The 20406-nt window shown below is 37.1% G+C and overlaps 1 protein-coding gene across 4 annotated transcripts in view; it reads left to right on the top strand.

The window, feature by feature from the left end:
* Nucleotides 1-20406, top strand: part of CDH12 (cadherin 12) — a 579148-nt gene that overhangs the window by 486321 nt on the left and 72421 nt on the right. For all 4 annotated transcript variants that reach the window (XM_068670857.1, XM_068670854.1, XM_068670856.1 and 1 more), the window contains one exon: nt 19560-19679. In XM_068670857.1, coding sequence (XP_068526958.1) covers nt 19560-19679 — 120 coding nt within the window. The remainder of the gene's footprint in view (nt 1-19559; nt 19680-20406) is intronic.

Below are 20406 nucleotides of genomic sequence, written 5' to 3'. Positions count from 1 at the left end.
GTTTTTTATTTGGTTGGTTGTGTTTCTTTTTCTTTTGGGGGGGGGGGGGTGTGGAATTGGATACATGTGTCCTTAATTATTGTTTCATTATAGACCAAATATTTGATTTGGGGACTTCTGTAGTACTCATTTTTGGCTTTCAAATAGGATGACAGTCTTTGCTAAATGCATTCAGTAGTATACCAGTGATGTGCAAGTCTTGGGTGCAAGTCAATAGCTCTCCTACAAATTACAGAAGTCACAATATACACAGGGGTCTTTGAAGACAGCATGTTCTGTCATCTTCTGCCCAGCTTCTTATCTGCCCTGCTACATGGCCCAGTAACTGGATGAACTGGATATACTACCAGAGCTCATTTGTCTAAACTGCGTGCACTCCATATGATGCCCTCATCCATGAAAAGAAAAGCTTGGGAACCAGTACGTAATGAAATTTTTCATCCACAGCATCTGCATTATACTGTAGAGGAAAATATTCCAGAGGCCTTTTCCAAAAATTTTGCTTGTCCTATATAAATAAATACGATTCTAAGCAGCGTAGCAAATTAGTATAGTCAAGCTGAATTTTTATTAGCCTGACCGCAGTCAGGAACTGAAGTGCACTTTGGAGAATTCAGTGAGAAAATACTTAGAATTACTTAAGGACAGTAATTTACAGCTTCAAAATACAGTCACTGTTGGGAACCCCAATAGTGCCAGGCATGTAATAGAAACATATTGAAACCAACAAAGAAAAATTAATTAGACATTTTTACATAATGGTCAAAGAGTGCACTCCTTCATTCAATGAAACCTTCACAGGCCTACTGAATTTAAAGGAAAACAGGTTGTATTCTGCACTATATTTAGCTACCATAACAAAGAAATGAAAGAACCTGTTTTCTCCACTGTCTTCCTATAAATTTCTCCTAAGCTATCCCCTATTTGTGAATTATTATTATTATTTTTCTTTTGATTATAGAAAAGCACACCCATAGAGAAATTCAAATGAATAAACTAAAACTAGACAACGAGAAATGGCCTGACACTGCTTAGATTTCTCATTAAAATTCTATATTTTTTAGATAATTGTGACATACACTCATTTTTGCCAGCCTCTTGACATAAAGTTGGCACTGGGTGTGAAAGGGCCATAGAAAAGCCAACTGGAGCTATCATTTGATATGCAGTGCGTTTCCAGAAAACACAGTCTCTTATTTATCCCATAATTGATTAAATGGTTGAAGTGTGTCAAAAGAGCTATTTCAAGTATCACCATGTCGTGGTTCCGCTCGAGTGGGCAGCCGAGCTCCACCGCAGCCGCTCTCTCACTCCCCCTCCTCAAAGAGGAATGGGGAGAAAATATGATGAAAAGGGCTCAAAGGTTGAGATAGGGACAAGAGAAGATCATGCAGTAATTATTGTAACGGGCAAAACAGACTCGGCATAGGGAGACAGTAAGATTTATTGCTTATTACTAACAAGCTAGAGAAGTGAGAAACAAAGGAAAGAAACCAAAAGCACCTTCCCCCCCCCCATCCACCCTCTTCCACCTCCTCCCCCCAAGCAGCGCAGGGGAAAACGGGGGAATGGGGGTTATGGTCAGTCTACAGCGCTTCTTCTCTGCTGCTCCTTCTCGGTCACTCTCATCCCCTGTGCTGTGGGGTCCCTCCCACAGGATGCAGTCCTTGATGATCTGATCCGGCGTGGGCTTCCCACAGGCAGCAGCTCTTCCAGAACTGCTCCAGATATGGGTCCGTACCACGGGGTCCATCCCTCAGGAGAAAACTGCTCCAACCTGGCTCCCCCATGGCAGCAGCTCCTGCCAGGTCACCTGCTCCTGCGTGGTCTCCTCTCCATGGGCTACAGGTCCGGCCCGGAATCTGTTCCGGCAGGGGTCTTCCACAGGCGGCAGCCTCCGTCGGTGCAGGTCCACCTGCTCCACCGTGGCCTCCTCCACGGGCTGCAGCGTGGAACCCTGCTCCACCGTGGTACTCCATGGGCTGCAGGGGGACATCCTGCTTCACCATGGGCCTCACCACAGGCCGCAGGGGACTCCTGGTCCGGCGCCTGGAGCACCTCTCCCCCTCCTTCTTCACTGACCTTGGCGCCTGCAAGGCTGTTCCTCACTCCTCTCACTCTCCCAGCTGCTGTGTATGGCAGCATTTTTTTTCACTGTCTTAAATATGCTCTCACAGAGGCGCAAAACAACATCGCTTATTGGCTCGGCTTGGGTCAACAATGGGGCCCTTACCAAACATGGGGCAGCTTCTAGATTCTTCTCACGGAAGCCACCCATATGGCCTCCTGCTACCAAAACCTTGCCACGTAAACCCACTACACACCACAAAATAAAAAGAAGCTGAAAACAAGAGAATTAGAGTTGAAGGATGAAAAATAGATGAGCACTTCATGTCAACATCCAGTAGCATTGCTCTCCGGGAAGGAGTCAGTCTATAAAAGAGGATGTGTTTATTTATTTGTTTATTTATTACTGTAGGGGTAAAGGTAGGGACAGCAACAGCTGCTTCTGGGACAATTTATCAAGCAGGGCTTGTGTAAGGATTGAGAGTGGAAGTTCCAGAGGGGAAAGAGTCAAGTGGACAGGAGGGATGGTTGCAGAACAGACACAGTAGGCCACAGGGCAGGATAAGCAAGCAGGGTGATCAAATGTGGTACGTAAGTATGGGAGATTAGACTGGATGAATTAGAAAACCACTTTCTGTGGCTCTCCAGTTGGAGTCAATGGAAATGGGAATAGGTCACTGTAACATTTAGGCCTCTGGAAATAGCAAAAGGTACAAACATAGTTCTGCAGCCAAGGAGGAGACCTGCAATCACTCTAGGTAAAGTATCACTGTTCTCATAAGAGGAGAGAATACTTCTAGCAGCTAGATGGGAAACTTGGCACTTTTATTCTTTTGTTTTTGCTCTTAGTAACTTTTCCCATGTCCAGAAGCCTTAATAGGTCTGAGAGGGAAACTGAGAACTTACTGCACTCAGATGGCAGAGGTTTTAGCACCTCTTTCTGCAGCTACTATGTAAACTTGCAAATGCACGTGCTTTATGTCATCTAACAGATTCCAGAGCTGCAAAAACAAAAGAACAGTTAGGATTGTTCAGCTGAACTACAGTAATCTGCACATCCTATGCAGTATTTGGAATTATACCATTTGCTATAAGCCTCCAATAGTTAATAAAATGAAAATGAATGTTAAAAACAATACCTGTCTTCTGCCTGAGGCCTGTTACTAATTTTATCACACTGTTGAATAATTTGGATCTCATTTCAGGAACCAGTTTAGTTGACAAATGTGATTGTGGCTCATGGAAAAGAAATTGATGTTAAAAATATTTAGAATTAGGGTATTCAAAAATAATTTATTAAAGAGGTTACTTTCTGCCTCTTACACCTGTGATAAACAGGTTGGAGTACATTTCTAAAATCTTTTCATTGTTGTCTGAGTCAGTCAGGTTCAACAATTTCATAAAAATAGCCCTAAGTACCATGTTTTTGAAAGTGCTAAAATCATCAGGCTGGCCTAGTCAGTTAGATAAATGATTCCTATAAAAAGAACACACGTAAAATTTTCTTAATGCTTTGAATCAAAATAGATTTTTTTTTGAGTGATGCTACTTCACACAGGCATACCACTTTGCAAAAAGAACCAAAATGTATTGGAACGAGATAATTTCTTGTATACATCCATAATGAGATGCATCTGTGACAGGTACCAGGAGTTCCTGTATTTGAAGAGTTCCAAGAGAGTTCATTTGGCCATTTTGGATACAGAATGCATTGTGTATGTAGTTAATGATTTGAAGAAAATAATGTTTGGTGAATCACCCAAGCAAAGTTTCTCTACCAGAAAGGCTGTGCAAAACTACTCTATAACTCACAGTATCAAGTTTGAAAATTTAAGGTTTAATCCATGTCTCTGGATAAGCATTAACATGACAAGAAACATCTGGTTTTATCTGGAGTGATACTTCTAGATGGGTTTGGATTATCTAAATGTGTATCTTCACTATCCAATGTTATGAGAGCTCTGTTGTTAATTTTAGGATTAACACCTTTCCCAAATGGGGCTTTACAATGGGAAGTGCAGAATATTCTCAATTGTGAAAAAGATAAGGAACATAACTACATTTTGCTAGAAGATCCACGCTATTATACTAGTTATGAATATAGTTTTGTTTGCCAGTCTTATCTAAAATAAGGAGTTCTGGAATCTTGGTTTGCTTCTAACACATTAGAAAGAGTGACCCCGATGTGATTGCAGCTTTTAGTGTATTACCTAGAATAACTCGAAGACTGCTGGCTAACTCATCACCAGATCTGCTGTGATTCTGTTTTGAAGGTTTTCAACCACAACCCACTTAGTCAATAACACAGTATCCCTTGAGCATTCCAGCATTTATTTTTAGATGCAGGATGAATAAAGATTTAATTGATAAATGAACATTGCCTGCATTTTGGGGTGGGTAGGTACATTAACTTTTAGAGTGCTGAGATTGAAATCTTGAGTGCCTGAAGTTAAATCATAAAATTTCAGCACCTACAATTAAGACACACTGATGAAAACAATACTCTCTTTAAAACAGAGCTCTTAGAGTTATAGTCTTTATCAAGCAGAGCAATATGGTTTTTGTTTGTTTGTTTGTTTTTGTGTTTGTTTTTTATGCCCAGTACTTGAAATCCTAATCTCATCCATATCCTTCATCACATTTCCTACTTGCCGCAGTAGTAGTTTATGCTGGAATAACAGCACTGTCTTGAGTCTCTTCAGAGTTTATAACTGCATCACAAGGGACTGTAATGTTACTACAGTGGGGTTTTTTAAAGAGTTTATTCACTTAAAAATTCAATTCCAGAATCTTGAAACTATTTATCAGCTATCTGATTATACATGTAGAAATGTCCTAGGATAGGTTTTAATGCAATAGTCCAAATTATAAGAGCTACCTTCTGTCTGTTTACCTAAGAAATGGTTGTATTCTAACTATTTAGGGTATATGGCTGTCTTTCAGTCTCACTTGTATTGCTGGAAACACATAGTGCTTCACTGATAAGGAGTATTCATACAAAGGAAGCTGAGAAGGAAAAAATGAATGAGTGACATCCCATGAGTCACGCAGCTTTCTTTGAAAAACATATAACCCCTGCTCCTGCGAATTATTAAATATATGAAAAGTGAAAGTTTATAAAGAGTCTGACTAACGAAATTTTCCTAAAAGAAGGTGGACACTACAATTGAATATCCCTAAATAAAAACAAACAAACAAAAAAAAACCAAACAAGCAAACAAAAACAAACAATAACAACAAAAAACCTATGTGCATGTCTCTTCCACTTCTTCATGCAGTTCTGGAAATAGAGACTTTCTTGTTCTGGCCTCTTTACAAGTGCTTAGAATGGTTTTAGTGGATTAGAATGCTTGAGGTTAATTTAGCATCATGTTTTTTTTTGTTTTATTTTAAGAGCCACACTTTATCTTTCAGTTTTCAATAAGGCAAACAAACAAAATCATGTGCTTGCATAACTGTAAGTTACCACCTGCCTTTTAAAATGTTACACAGAATATGCAGTATTTTGTAGTTCTGTCACCTCTTGTGATTGGCATTCAACTGCTTCTTGACTGTAGTCCATAATTGTCTCAGAGGTGTGCCTTTAAGGATTTTAAAGAATGTGATACACAACTTTATATTACTTAGATTGGTATAGTTCGGTATTCTGGCCAATGCTACATTTCTGAGTTATGTATATTTCTCTGGAAGTGATATAGCAGAAGACTTCCTGTCATCACCATCATACAGAGCACCAAAAATCAATGCACATTGACCTGTCTTAGAACAGCATATACCGCTTCATGTGAAGGCTCATGTTTCCTTTTTATCATGGCAAATCTAAGCAGCAGAGGAATTCTTTGTTGACTAACTGTATGGTACACAAGTCAGAACAGGAGCAGATCTCCCTGTTCCAGCCTTCTGCTTCAGTCCTGTCTTTCCTGATGCTGAGAAAACCTCTGCCTGCAGAATCCTGAAACAGAGACATGCATAGTAAAGTAGAAAAGAGTGAAAAGCATGTTTCTGTGACCTTTTGGTGAAGAGTGTCGTTCTAGTTATGCCTGGCAAGTGCATTTCTCCAGTGAAACACTGACATTTTCTTTGTCTCACTGGGCTTTTCTTAGGAAAACTGCTTGCCAATCCCTAGCCTGGCAGCACACAGTCCAGAAATTTAGCTGTTGTGAAAGATGCTTGAGGTTTTGTTTAATGATATTGTATTGTCATAGCATTATACTGATCCAAATTAGAAAGTAAATACAAAATTGGATTTACTGTTAGATCGGTAACAGTAAATCAGACTCCTACACTGGAGAGTTCTAATATGAGTTTAGGAAAAACAAAACAAAACAAAACAAAACAGAATGCAGTCATGAAAAAAAGGGAATTGTCATACTAACAGAAAATACTTGAGACAGGAATGTCAGGCACACGGCCAATTTTAAGTGGGTGTATTTAAAACTTCCATATGTTTAATATAATCTTGTGGTTTGAATTTCTTCTCTCACCTAATCAATAATTATTCTATTTTCAGTGCTATGAAATTGACTTAATATGTATGCTAGCATTACCATAACATCTTCTATCTTCAGTTAAGACTTTATGGATTTTTGCTAATTAATTTTCAGTTGTTCCTTTTGTGAAATAATGAAGGTATGTATGTGTTATGAAAGTGTCTAAAGGTTCTGAAAAGCATTAGAGATCCATTACTCCTGTAATGTGAGTGCTGAGAACTTGGCATCCAGACTGCATCTAGTCATAGTTTCAAATAAACTCTGATCTGGTCCCTTGGACCAAACACCTTCCTATTAACAGCTGCATTGCATCAAGTGCATACCTAAACCAAACCATCCAGCTTAGCTTCACCCCAAAAAAATCCAGCTTACACACTCAAAGAATGATTCACATTAACCAGAGCATAGTAAGGGGGAACAGTTGAAAGATTTTCTTCAGAAATGCACTCCTGAGCCAAATTAAAATGCTAACACAGAGACACTTCTATCTTACCTACAAAGACAAGTGTATAGCAATATTTCAAGGAGACTATGTCTGTTTATATGCTGTATAGAAACATAAGGTGAGGGTTGAAAGGAATTTCAGTTACTTAATGCGTTTGCACTAGGAGCAGCCTGCCACATGTATGTCATTCCTAATAAGCAGGTGTCTAAACCTTTCTCAAGGGCTTCCAAAGATGGTGAGTCTAAGTCCCTCTAGTCATAACAATAATATTAATAATAATAATAACAACAACTTGCTTACTATTAGCATTAGGGCTCAGTATGAAGATTGAATGCTTAACCTGAATGCCTTCACTGCGTTCTGCTGCCAGCTGTTTGTTCCACATCTCTCAGGAATTTCTGCTGCAGTGGTGGTTCAGCTGTCTGGGCAAAGGCCACTAAACTGCTGCAAATTACCAAGGAAATTTGAGGTTAACATCACTTTGTATTGTTATGTGTGGATGGGTCATTCCTACAACAGGGATGGGATTTCTGAGAGGTAATGGAAAGCCCAGCTAAGGGTCACCACAGGCAGCCCTATGCAAGCTGTCTCTGCTCATCCACCAAAAATCTCTGTGTCCCTTGCTGTATGTTCAGTTCATTACTCCTTACCCCATCCCCGGAGAAAGGGAAATTAGTCCATTACCTGTGTTTTAGGAAGACCTATTATATTATAGTAAGCTATTATACTGAAAGATATATTTGGAAGGGGTATAATTGTATTTCAGGATTTAAACCAATCCCTGCTACGAATCAGATCAGGATGTTACACGGGGGCATGTTATCCTGAGTGTTTTCAAATAATGGGTTTCTTTCACCTTTTCTCTGAAATACTGTTTGTGCTGCAAGCTGACCATGCTGTCACTTAGATTAGCAATTCCTCATTTATTTTTTTCTTACAAATGAGTTTACATGAGGAGAACCCTTGGTGGGGCCCAACAACATCCATGCCATTCCAAGGTCTGAACCCCCTATAGGCAGACCCATGTCCTTCAGTACCATTGGTTTGTGGGTTACTTTCCCCATCACTGCTGAAGGTTAGTTGCCATTGTTGACGGTAGTTGAATGTTGATGTTGGATGCTATGTAGAATACTGTAGAAATTATAAGTTAAATTACCAAATGGATCAGATGATGTTTTAAATTTTAATGCTAGTAAATGTGTAGAGTAAAATTCTATGGATCCTTTGATCTTGTAGTAGCAAGAAAGCCTTCAAAGCATTGTACAGATTAAATTAAGGAAAAATCAGTACCTTTCACATAATATCACATTGTATACTAGATTGTGTACAAGTCAGTGTTGTATTCTGAGGTTCTTTTTATAAGTTAGCATGTCTCTAATCCAAGTTTGCCTTTAGATTTGTAGATTTTAACTAGGAAAAAAAAATCTAAAGGTAAACTCATAAAAATCTGAAGGTAAAAGTCAACATATTCGACAGTTTATGAAAGACTGCCCTGCATCCTTCTTGAGTGATTTAGCCACAACACTGTAAGTAGGTAGGAAGAGATGTGATATAGGCAAAACAAATTTTAAAAGTGCTATCATCATCATCTCCAAATCTTTTTTCCTTGAAATGTCACCACATTAGCATGAATTTGGTTACGAAGAATTGTTTCTAAGTGCATAACTATTAAGACAGATCCTGACAAATTTATTTCTGTCATTCAAAACCTAAAAGGTTTTTCATGCAATTCTAGAATACAACTGAACTTTATTCATTTAAGGATGCCTGGGTGAACACTGAATTAAATTATTTCTAACCATGTCCAACACCTCGTAAAAATAAATGAAACAAACCATCCCCAATAACCACCTGAACATTTACTGAGAATCAAACTGAAGTTCTTTTAACTGACATGCAATATGAATGACATTTATTTCACACTAATTTTTCCTCTGTCTTGTATAAAGCTGTAATTATCCTATTACTACATTCTGAATAAATCATTTGACATTTGAAGAATTGATGTGTGAAATTCCAGCTAGTGAAAAATTTCAAATAGTAAAATAATGGAAGTATGTTATGACAGACTTTCTCTTGAATTCTTTATGTGATGTCCACCATTTTTTACATATATTTATTGGGGCCATTTCAAGATCCTTGCCAGACCTTAAGAATCTCCAAGGAGCTCTTCAGTGAGAAAAATGAATGCCATTTTCTGGACTGCTTAAAAATGCTTCTTTTCCTGGTACTCTTTCAACTGGCACTGGAATGATAGTATGCTGTTGAAAGGCACACAGCCGATAATAATAATGAATGCTTTACAGCTAAACATCATGAAAACCATCAAGTTTCATTAGCATTAAAAAGCTAGGAATCAATTCCAGTATATCACTGTCCTCATTCAAAGTGAGCATAATAATTAGCCTTTTCTTTGAATATTTGTATCTGAAAAATATTTTGATCACGCTGAAACCACTTAACAGATTAATGAATGAATAACAACTCTTTGTACTGTTATTCTGGGGTTGACTCTTTTTCTTCAAGCCCTTGAGATTTCAGTGCACCAGATATGTCTAACATCTCTTGTTTCATAATTATATTAAAGAAAATATTTACTTCCAAGGGCACACACCTAGACTCACACAGTGTTGGTGAAGTTTTCTGGATCAGACATAGTATTCTGATATCAGGAAAGTTCTTTCCCTAATAGAGCTAACCTCCCTGCAAAACGTAAGCTAATCCAACTAAAGTATCTTTTTTTTCCAGTGAAGAGTCATCTACTGTAGGGATTCTCCCAGAATAGCTATCATTATTAGAAGGTGTACTAGTTATTTTTATCTCCTACATCCAAGTCCCTCTTAAGTCATGGCCTAGAAAGTTACCGAGTAGTCAAAATGATAAAAGCAAAAGTCAAAAGTAAGTTTTCTATTTGCTGGATTTCATATGAAAGGAACTTCAGTCATGCTGGTAAGAGAAAAGCAATTCACACACTTGAAAGTGGAAAGAAAAAATCACTCTCAAGAGATGTATTTCTCAAATGGATGTATATTAAGCTTGCTATTTGTTAATTGGGTCTTGTGCTTCTCTCCTTCTGCATTTTTTCCAGAAGTTGCTTTACCAGGCTACTCCTTTATGTGCATATTGGGTATAGCCTATTAGCTGCTATTTCAAGCTCCTCATTTGCTTCAGAAGTGAAACCTCTGTAAACATTATCACAGCCCTGGGACTCTGTAAGCAGCTGGATGTCTTTATAAATAAATAAATAGCCTAAATTAATAAAAAGAAATTAATTAAATAAATATGCAATGATAACAGCACCATTATTAGCTTAGCCAGATTGTCTGCCCTTCGTGGCTTAACTCTAGCTGACCCCAACAGATGAGGTTAGGAAAAGAAGGGGAAAAGAAAATAATTGCTTTGATGATTTCCAAGCTAAATAATTATTAAATAATTACCTGGAGGGAAAACAACAAAACAACAACAACAACAAACAGCTGTAAGTTTCCCTCCGTCATCCATGAGGGAGACAGGGTTGACCTGGAGAAAGGGACCTTTTAATTAATTTGCAAGAAAGACCTGAGAGACAAAGCAATTGTGAGAAATAAAATGTGACATCTTTTTCTAAATTCTTATTTTTACTTTATAAAGCATTTATTGCATAAGGAAGAAGAAACAAAAAATCTTGCTTCAAAAGACCATGTCTTCCAATTTGCCAGAAACAAACAAAAACAACTCAACACTTACAACACTTTTCCAGATGAAATCAGAGTATGTATGTAAGCCTAACAAAGACTATCCTGAAAACAACCTTCCATACTACCTGGACTGTTGGCACTGTGAATAAAATAATGGTATTCTAGAGATACTAGAAATAGGTTTGATTATGCTGACTTGCAATAGCTTCTGGCTGTCAGCACAGCAAATGTATTAGCAAAAAAGCTTCTTCTATTCATCAGTTAAAACAGGGAATGGTAGTATTACTTTTGTGGACATGGCTACTTCAGGCAGCTGAGAGAAAAAATACACTTGTTCATAGTGGTGTTTGGAGTACAAAACAGGAGAAAAGTGTGCTTTCCTGATTGTGTCTAGTATTCATGATACTGATGGTGCCAGCAAGCTTATGTTATTATTGGGGTTGCACAGCCATGAATACATAAACTAGGAAGTGGCCTTTCCAAGTAAAATAAGTCTCCCTCACTTTACTTTTGTGGATGTCAGCTTCAGGAGTTTATCTTCAAAACATATTATTGGTAATTTTTTTCTATAAAAGATAAACCCCAAAATGACAATGTCAGCATCTCTCTTTACATGTTCTGGAGCTTTGTTAACATTGACAATGGCAGGTCAGCGAAACATTTATTGAGACAGGGGATCTGCTGATCTGAATTGCAGTAGTGAGTTATAAATTCACTTTTTTTTGTTTTGTTTTGTTTTACTGGTAAGAAGGAAACATAAGATAGACGTTGCTTAGGTTTTTACTTGAATTGTCAAAAGTGCATGGGAATTGTTCAGGTTACCAAGGTGCTATTTAGGGAATTGTTTAGGAAGAATATTGTGCAAAGTAGCGAGTTCCTATGCTGTCAGGAATGCTCCTCATTCTTCCTGCCCATATATAAAATGTTTGCACAATCTTCTGATTTTGTTCAAAAGTACTAAACACCAACAGCTCCCATCAGAGTGACAAAACCACAGAATCATACATGTGTTAGGGAAGAGACTGTATAGCAATATTATGATGGGTCTTCTAACTCTACAAGAAAATGAGATTGAAAAGGAGCTAGATCCAAGAAAATTGGAACCATCACTTGTAATAAGAAATGTTCATTAGAAAAAGTAAATTGTATGAAACTGAGTCTTTTCACTTAAGAAGTCTCACACTTGCTTCTTCCTAACAACAGTAAAAACAGTGATTGATACAAATTGTGAAAATTGTATAGTGAAACCCGTACTTCAAAAAGAAGACTATCTCATTCAGGAATCTGCTTGACATGATTTTGGGTACACAGGAGTACCCAAAAAAAGTTGGGGGACCTCTGTTGTTGGAGACATTCAAAATTTGTCTCGACAAGACCCTGAGCATCTGGCTCTGACTTCACCTACTCTAGGCAGGTGACCTGCAGGGGTCCCTTCCCACCTTCATGCCAAGATGGGTAAAGTGGAGCTGATCTGAAGTCCTACTCTAGCTTGCACTATTCCTTACCCTCTCAGTTACCCCTAAGCTTTACTGCTCATATCCAGACCCCTTGCCTTTTCAAAGCCTCAACACATGCCCCCTTCACTTTATGTTGAAACTAATTCACTGTTACTCATAATTAATTTTTAGCATTTATTATCAAACTTTTTGGAATTTGCAGGCCCAGTTACAGTTGATCATAATGAGAAAAGACTTGACATATCACCAGCTCTTTTTTTCTTTGTCTTTGCAATTCTATTGCCTTTATAGTATATATGTGTATATATATACATATATTTGCAAGAATCCTGTCTAAATAGCAGTCTGTTGGCTTCTTCTAACATTGAATCCTGTCATTTTTCCCTGCAGTGGATAGAACAGGACAGGACAGGACAGTTGGAAGGGACCTTCAAAGATCACCTACTCTAACTGCCTGAACTCTTCAGGGCTAGACAAAAGTTAAAGCATATATTACTGAGGGCATTATTCAAACTCCTATTGAACACTGACAGACACAGGGCATCAACCACCTTGCCTGTTCTAATGTTTGACCACCCTTATGGTAAAGACATTTTCCTCATGTCCAGTCTGACCCTCCCCTGGAACAACTTTGTGCTGATCCTGGCTGTCCTGCCATCAGTGACCAGGAGCAGAGACTGGCACCTTCCTCTGTGCTTCCCCTCCTCAGGGAGTTGCAGAGAGCCCTTTCAGCCTCCTCTTCTCCAGAGGAGACAACCCAAGTCTCTCCTCACAGGAAATGCCTTCCAGCCCTTTCACCACCTTTCTTGCCCTCCTCTGGATGCTTTTAAGTAACATCCTTTTTGTATTGTGGAGGTCTGCATGCAATATTCAACATAAGGCCACACCAACACTAAATATAATGACCAGTTTATCTATTCCCAATTGAATTTTGTGAATTCTTGGTCATGCTCATTAGTTCAACAAACTAAATATAGGAAAATTAATGTTTCTGATGTGTTTGGATTATATTTTTTTTTTTTGGAAGCCAACAATAACTCTACAGCAAACAAGCTGTTCCACTACATTTTTGTAATGGCAAAATATTTTTCCTTTCTGAAAGAGAACAGAAGGTCAATATTTTATTCTTTTATAAAAAAAAAAAAAAAAAAAGAAATTGGGAAAACATCAATAAATTATATATTCTGTTTTGAAAATGGAGATGGTTTGATCTTCTGAATAGAGCACTTGTTTTAAGTGATTTTTGACTGGTCATTCATAAGCAATTTGAAAATGTGAAATTGTGATTTTTTAAAAATTTTTAATACTTTTTGATGGGAGGAGATTTAATCAATACTGTTTTTCTTTCAAAGATCCTTTTGATTTTGGCAAAGTAGCATTTTTAGTAACAAAAGACTATTAGAAAATTCAGTAGCAGTTTTAGAAGTCAAGTCCTTGTTGCAAAAAATATGGTTTAGTCTTGTATATTGTCTACATCATTTTAAAGAAAATAAAATCTTCATTACCATTCCATACCATTTCCTTGAGCCATGTGAACACTTTAGCATTATTTTTCTTTCTAAAACATAAATAAATTATTGCTTAAGCACATCATTCCATTCTTCTACATTTTATAATCCATTACATCAAATATTTGTTGATTGCATATCAGATATTAGAAATATAAGTATTTTTATCATCTAAGGTAATTTAAAACAATAAAATACTATATTTTTTGTTCATATGATTGCTCCATATAGTAATATAGGTACATATTTTAATTAAAATGTCATGAGCTATAATAAATGCAATCCTCTGTCACTATGTTTGTGCATTAAAGATTTACAGCTGTAGTGTCCTATATTATTGCCTGGAAAAACTAATTAGATTTTAGAGTCTAATTTTAAAAATATATTGGTTTTATGCTTTGCAATAAAATAGAAGGCTTGTTAGATACAATGGGCAACACTTGATAATACAGAAAGGATGAAAAACCAATTTCAGAAAACCTGTTCAGAAAATTAGATATGTATTTAAGTTAGTAAATGACTGTCAGCAGATTTAAATAAGTAAAAATACTTGACCTCTCATAAAAATATACGCTTTGCATGTTATCTGTTTGTTGTAGAAGATCTGATAGATGAATAAATCCAGTTGAAAGTATTATCACTGTGAAACAGTTTATTTTTTATATTCAGTGCATACTGAATCAAGCTAAAATATGTATCAAGCTGAAATATTGGAATGTTTGCCCTAATAAAACTTAGTTTATAAATTTCCATCTCTTTCTTTTATATAGTAAGGTAGAGCTACCTGGAACATATATGTGAAAATATCTAAACTAATATTTTTTAGACAGCTACGAAATGGTCTCTGCAGGGACCATCAGTCACCTGCCGAATTTTCAGGCAGGCTGATGGCTGCTGTTCAGTTCCTTAACCTTGCAACAGTTTTTTTGTATAAAAATAGATATAGATTCAGCTGTGGTGTTTCACATGCCTACCTTTGCATTACTGCAAATGCAGGCCTGCACTACTAGGCTCCATGTGTCCAGCCCCTGGCTGCAAAGGTGCCTGGAATGAAAGTCACTGCCTACATTGTACAAGTCAAGTGATAGGGAGCATGAACTCCACTATCCGTGGCTTTTACCTCCTGGCTCCTTCTGGCTTTCACATTCTTTCAATCATTTTTTATCTTTTTGCAGAAGTATGAAGTCACTTGTTTGTCATGGTGGTTTTGTAAAGAGGAGAAGCTGGTCACTGCTCTGTAAAAACACTATTGGTTATACGATCAACAGGTGCTGTTGCTAGGGCTTAAGAAACAAATGGGACAGAGGATGAGCTCCAAAATCCATTCCCAGCCACTGTGGCTTTGATTTGAATAGACAAAAACAGATACGCTTGTTTTCTGCTGTATCTGTTGTTTCAGTCTCCAGACACCATATGGATTAAATTTATGAAAAATTACCAACTTTGCCTATCAGAAATCTCCCCACTAACACATTCAAGACCTCATATGTGAAAATCTTTACTCATATGTGAATTCTTCCATCATAACAAGAAAAATAAATGTTGCTTGAATATGTTATTTAGCATTTCTTACCTAAAACAGTTTGAATGTAAGAGATGCAGATGAACCTATTGAGTGAGGCATTCTTTTTGTGTTTTTATTTAGTATACTTTGTAATAGTTTTTCTTATTTTGAAGTGTTGTTGATACATGCATTCAGTCTTAAATCAGTTACAGTTTTTTTTTCTTTTATTTCATCTGGAGGAAATACATTTATGAATTCAATTTATGCTAGCAGCTAGTGTCAAACTGATGTATCTTATCACACATGGCATTTTGTTGAGGGTTATCTTTTATTACAGAGCTGAATAGAACTTAAATACTCTACCATGTGCCTGATAAGGTAGGCATAATAAGATTATATATATATATCTGTTAAATAGAGATCTTGGTTGGAAAACCTTGGTTTCTTTCATAATGAAAGTAATGAAATGAAATTTAACTATATAGTCAAAATCAGATTTATTCTAAATATTGATTTAATGGAGTAAAATAGTAAATAAATGAGTCGGTATTTTCTCTCTAATTCTGAAAATAAATCAATAAATCACACAGTTCATATGAAAGCAGAAAGTTCTTATAAGTTTTGTATAAGAAATAAGCTGCAGCGATTTTCACACAAATTTTGCCAGAGCTAAATCTGCATTCTGAATATGACCTAGCTTAGCAGACTAACATATCTGACAGTCCTCTTCAAAGTACACTGTAATTATCTTCCGTGAACTGAACTTCTAAGGATTAAAAGCAGAGTTCTTATACTGATAAATACAGGTGAATTTTTGTAACTGAAATTAATAGAAATTAAGCATTACTATTTAACTAAAAGCTTAAGTACTTATGAGGCAGTGCTTTCTTCTTAATTTCTTTAAAACAGTATCACATTTGCAATAAACTCTGCCTCACTGCAGCTTTGATATATCAGATAATATTATTTTCCAATCTTAAAATCTGTACAATATTAGGTTTAAAAATTCTTCTTTAAAAAAGAAAAAAAATCTCCATATAGATTAATATTGGATGTTGTTTTCAATATGCAAATGAGCTGTTATAAAGCAAAATTCATAAAGGTGACATATCCTAAAGCACAAAAGTATTGGTTATCTAAGGTGAGATTTTCCTAACTGCCTGACTTTAGGAGCCTTTTAACTGCCTACATTAGTTGTCAAGAGCAAGTTGACATGAACAGTCAGTGGTAAAACAAGTGATTAGTCTGCATGAGGTGGTGGCCAGCAGTCTGTGTTACAGGTCTGCTATTTCTATCAGAGTTTCAAGTGTTTGAGAGAGCTTCGTTACAGTGAGTTCTCTGTTGATAACCTGCAAGAGGGAAGAAGTTGTGGCTAGTCTTCCAGAAACATTAGGTTTTTAAATCCTGACTGAATTTGGTAGGTTTCTCCATGCTCAGCACTTTGGAAAATAAGTGCACTTACAACAAATCTTAACTTTCTGCTCTTGCTTTTGTTATTCTTTGTCTGTCTGTCTTGTTCTCGTATGCAGAATGGTGCCTTCTTTAAGGTGCAAAGCAAAGATCTTAGTTACATTATGATAAAATTTTGTCAATTTGCATTCAGAAGACAAAATCAGCAGCTCCCTGAAGCAGCAACCAATATGGCATCAGAAACACAAGTCCTGGCCAAAGGCTAGACTTAGGAATATGTGACAGTGCCACCTTTTTTGGCAAAAGTGCAGGCTGTTGTCCCGAAGCAACACACTTGCCAGCTAGGGCACTTGGTCACCCAGCTCTAGTTCAGACCTCAGCACCTGGGAATATGATACCTTCCTCCACCACCTGAGAGGGGAGGAAAACTCACCAGCCTAAGGTGTGAATGCAGTCAGTGGATGAACAATTTGTTAGGTATGGAGAAGGTTTCTGGTACGTAAAACAGTAGCATTTCTTTTTGGAGGAAAAATTAGACTGAGGTTTTTAGGTTGGAGAGGTAGTGAGATATTGTAGCCATGAAGAAAGACAACTACATGTGTATGTACCCAGGTGAGATGTCATCATGTGCAGTGAGAGAACTCTGCAGGACATGTTTGGTCAGTGTAATCTCTCCAAAAGGCACAGGCCTTGCTTTTCCTTTACAACAGGTAGGGTTCACAGGTGGTACATACAACACACTGCTGTTTTTTGAGGGAAAAGGGGAAAAAAATAAAAGCTACCATTTCCTTCTCCAGCATGTTTTTTTGTAGTAGAACTCAGTTATTGCTGTGACTCCCCAAATTTCTGAGTCAGAAGACAGAGCTGAGAGAGGAGGATCCTATTACACAGAATCCTCCTTCTGGACAGAACAGCTGGAAACCATCAGATCAAAAGGAGTTGGACTCGATCCCTGTGGGTCCCTTCCAGTTCAGGACATTTTATGATACTCTAATTCTGAATGCTAATAGATATTAAATAGCTGCTACCTGTCATCCCAGTAGGAAGAATGTAGTCAGCCTCTGGCTGGGCTTGTGCACTGGTAACTATTTAGTGCATAGTCAATTATGGTTATGTACCTTAAGAAATTTAAGTATAAGAGTTTTGAGTAGACACTGCTTCAAGAGCTGTTATATGGTACCCAGACTGCAGTCTTCTCCAACCTGTATCATTCCTCAGCTTTCAGATCCAGAAAATCAAGAGAGTAACCTCCAGTACTTGGTTAACTGAATCCAACTGATTTCAGTGGCATTTTCCATTCATTTATTCATTGTCAATCTTTCTCTCTTTTATAATTTGACTTTAATGAATCTTGCCTTCAGCTTAAAAACACAGTCAATCTATTGGCTTTGAAAATGATTGTTAGTCAAAGAACACTTACATTTCTATGTCTTCTTGGGAGATAGAAAGCATACCTATTGGAATACTTTTTGTTTCTTTGTTATTTAATTAAAAAATAAATAAATAACAAGAGCTTTCTTGTATGACTAGCCATCATGCAGCAAGTATTTATGGCAATGTTGGTTGCAAACCCTTCAGCACCAGTGTTGATCCTCATATGGAGAGATGTGGAGGAAAAAGGAAAGAAAAATCCTCCAAACATTTACCTTTGCTAGGAGTTACCTTTCTGTCCAAGTCATAGGACCTTTCATATGGAGCATCTTTCAATAAAGCACTCCCTGAAATAAACTTGGAAAAGTCCATTAGAATTAATTGTAGATTATGAACATCCTTCGAAACATACAAGTTTCATTAGAGAGAAGTAACTGCATTCCATATAGTATTCCATGATTATTCTTGAAACAATGTCAGATGGTCTCCAAAGGTAGAATTTTTCTTAACACAAAAGTATGGAGAACCTTCCTCCCTGTTTTGTTTCTTAGGTAGGCCATTCTACCTCCCACTCACAAAAAAATTCCAACTTTCATTTGCACAGATGTTTATAGGAAAACATTCTTCAAAGCAGAATGGAAAGCATATATATACATACATATATAGCTGTTTATTTTGCTGAAGAATATAGTTGGAACACTATTTTCATTATTGGGCAGTGGGGAAACCCAGGGAAATTGCTTAGCAACCAGCAGGAGGGACAAGATATTCCAGATATTGTAATATCTGATATTCAAACAAGATATTCCAGATATTGTCCATTTCTGTATGACAATTGCCACTTGAAGTGAGTTTTCTGTCTTCATGTGCAATTCTTTTTCTCTATGGCATGAGTCCCCTCTAAGTCAGAGTATAAAGCAAATTATTCCACTAGGCATGGTCTATAACTGAGACTGAACATAATGTATCAGTGCAATGCAGGGGAGGTTCTGTCTCCGTGGTGCTTTTGCTTCTTACTGAGTTGTATTGGAAAGAGAAGAAAACTGAACTCCAGATTTCAAAGACAACTGACTGAACCAAATACCTGTTTACATTCTGCAATGTGACTGTGCATTCTACCACTGCAGAGTTAACCTTTAGGAGACTGCATCACAGGTTTTTCATTTTTTTATTTTAAGGCACTTAGAGATTGGTTCACTGGCAAATTCATTTGAACAAACATTTGCGCCAAAGACAAATCACATATTTTACGTGCACAGCTGACTGTGCAGACATCTGTCTGTCATTTCAAAAAACTGTGGGGCTTACTGCTTTCCAAAATCCTGTATTCTGTTTTCCCAGGTCTCATCTTGCATGTGTTAGGTAAAAAATGTTTTGTAAATAATATATGCATCAGAAATTGATTATAAATATCTTCTGATACTGGTCTTCTTCTCCTTTCAATTTTGCCTCATTTTTTAACTAGACAGATATTAGCATGGAACCAAACACAACTTCCTCTTTTATTCTTACTATGTTTCCTGTGGAACAATAATTAGAACACAATCTGTTAGCAACAGGGCTAATGTATCAGAAATATCCCCTCCGACTGCACTATACTGAAAGCTTGATTACCTATATTTCTTTTTAGGTGCATATGTGCTTCAAGTCAAGGCTACAGATGCTGATGATCCCACCTATGGAAACAGTGCTAGAGTGGTCTACAGCATTCTTCAGGGGCAACCCTACTTCTCCATTGATCCGAAGACAGGTAAGCAGCTTATCAGCAACAATGGAAGATTTAAATTTTGGATTTCAATTCATGTGGGCAGTATTAGTGAATAAAATGTTCAGTGCCGATATGGCCAAAAGCCAGTGGAGAAACTTTGCACATAATTTCGTTTTCGCTATTGACTGTTTTTGAATGGACTGCAATCTGTTGTAGAATCAAAAGAAACACCCTCCTCCAACTAATTCTGGAATATCTAAAATATGCATACATCAAGCTTTTTTTTTTTTTTTTCTGATCCTTTAACATTTCTTTATAGCTAAAGCTTTATCTACTGCATGTGTTCTAATTTATTTATTTTTTCCTGATGATTCACTTTTATATCTCAGGTCTTCATTCCTCTTTTTTATCACCATTTTTACTTGCTAAAGTTACAGCCAGGAATTCTCTAGAAATGATTGTTTTACTGTATAGAGCTAATTTGAGGTTGTGGAACAGCTAAATCATCTCCTGCATGCCTGTTTTCCTGGGGCATAGTATGTTTGTCTGGGGTTACTGGATGTGTGAACAGAAAGGATAATACATTTTAATAGACCAAAGTATTTTAGAGGCTGCTAGACCTGTTAGATATCTTTTCCTATATTTTTAAATGCCATTCTTGTTTCTACATTTAGCAATTAAGGAACCAATAACGTACATGGTGAATGCTGCACCTGTGTCATCTGGAATGTGTTACAGGGGTAGCTGTCCATATGCCGCTTTCAGCAAA

Source organism: Anas acuta, chromosome 2 (assembly GCF_963932015.1).
Source record: "Anas acuta chromosome 2, bAnaAcu1.1, whole genome shotgun sequence".
In the NCBI taxonomy this organism is placed as follows: domain Eukaryota; kingdom Metazoa; phylum Chordata; class Aves; order Anseriformes; family Anatidae; genus Anas; species Anas acuta.
Note: the sequence above shows the minus strand (reverse complement) of the source record. Positions and strands in the feature narration are given on the sequence as shown.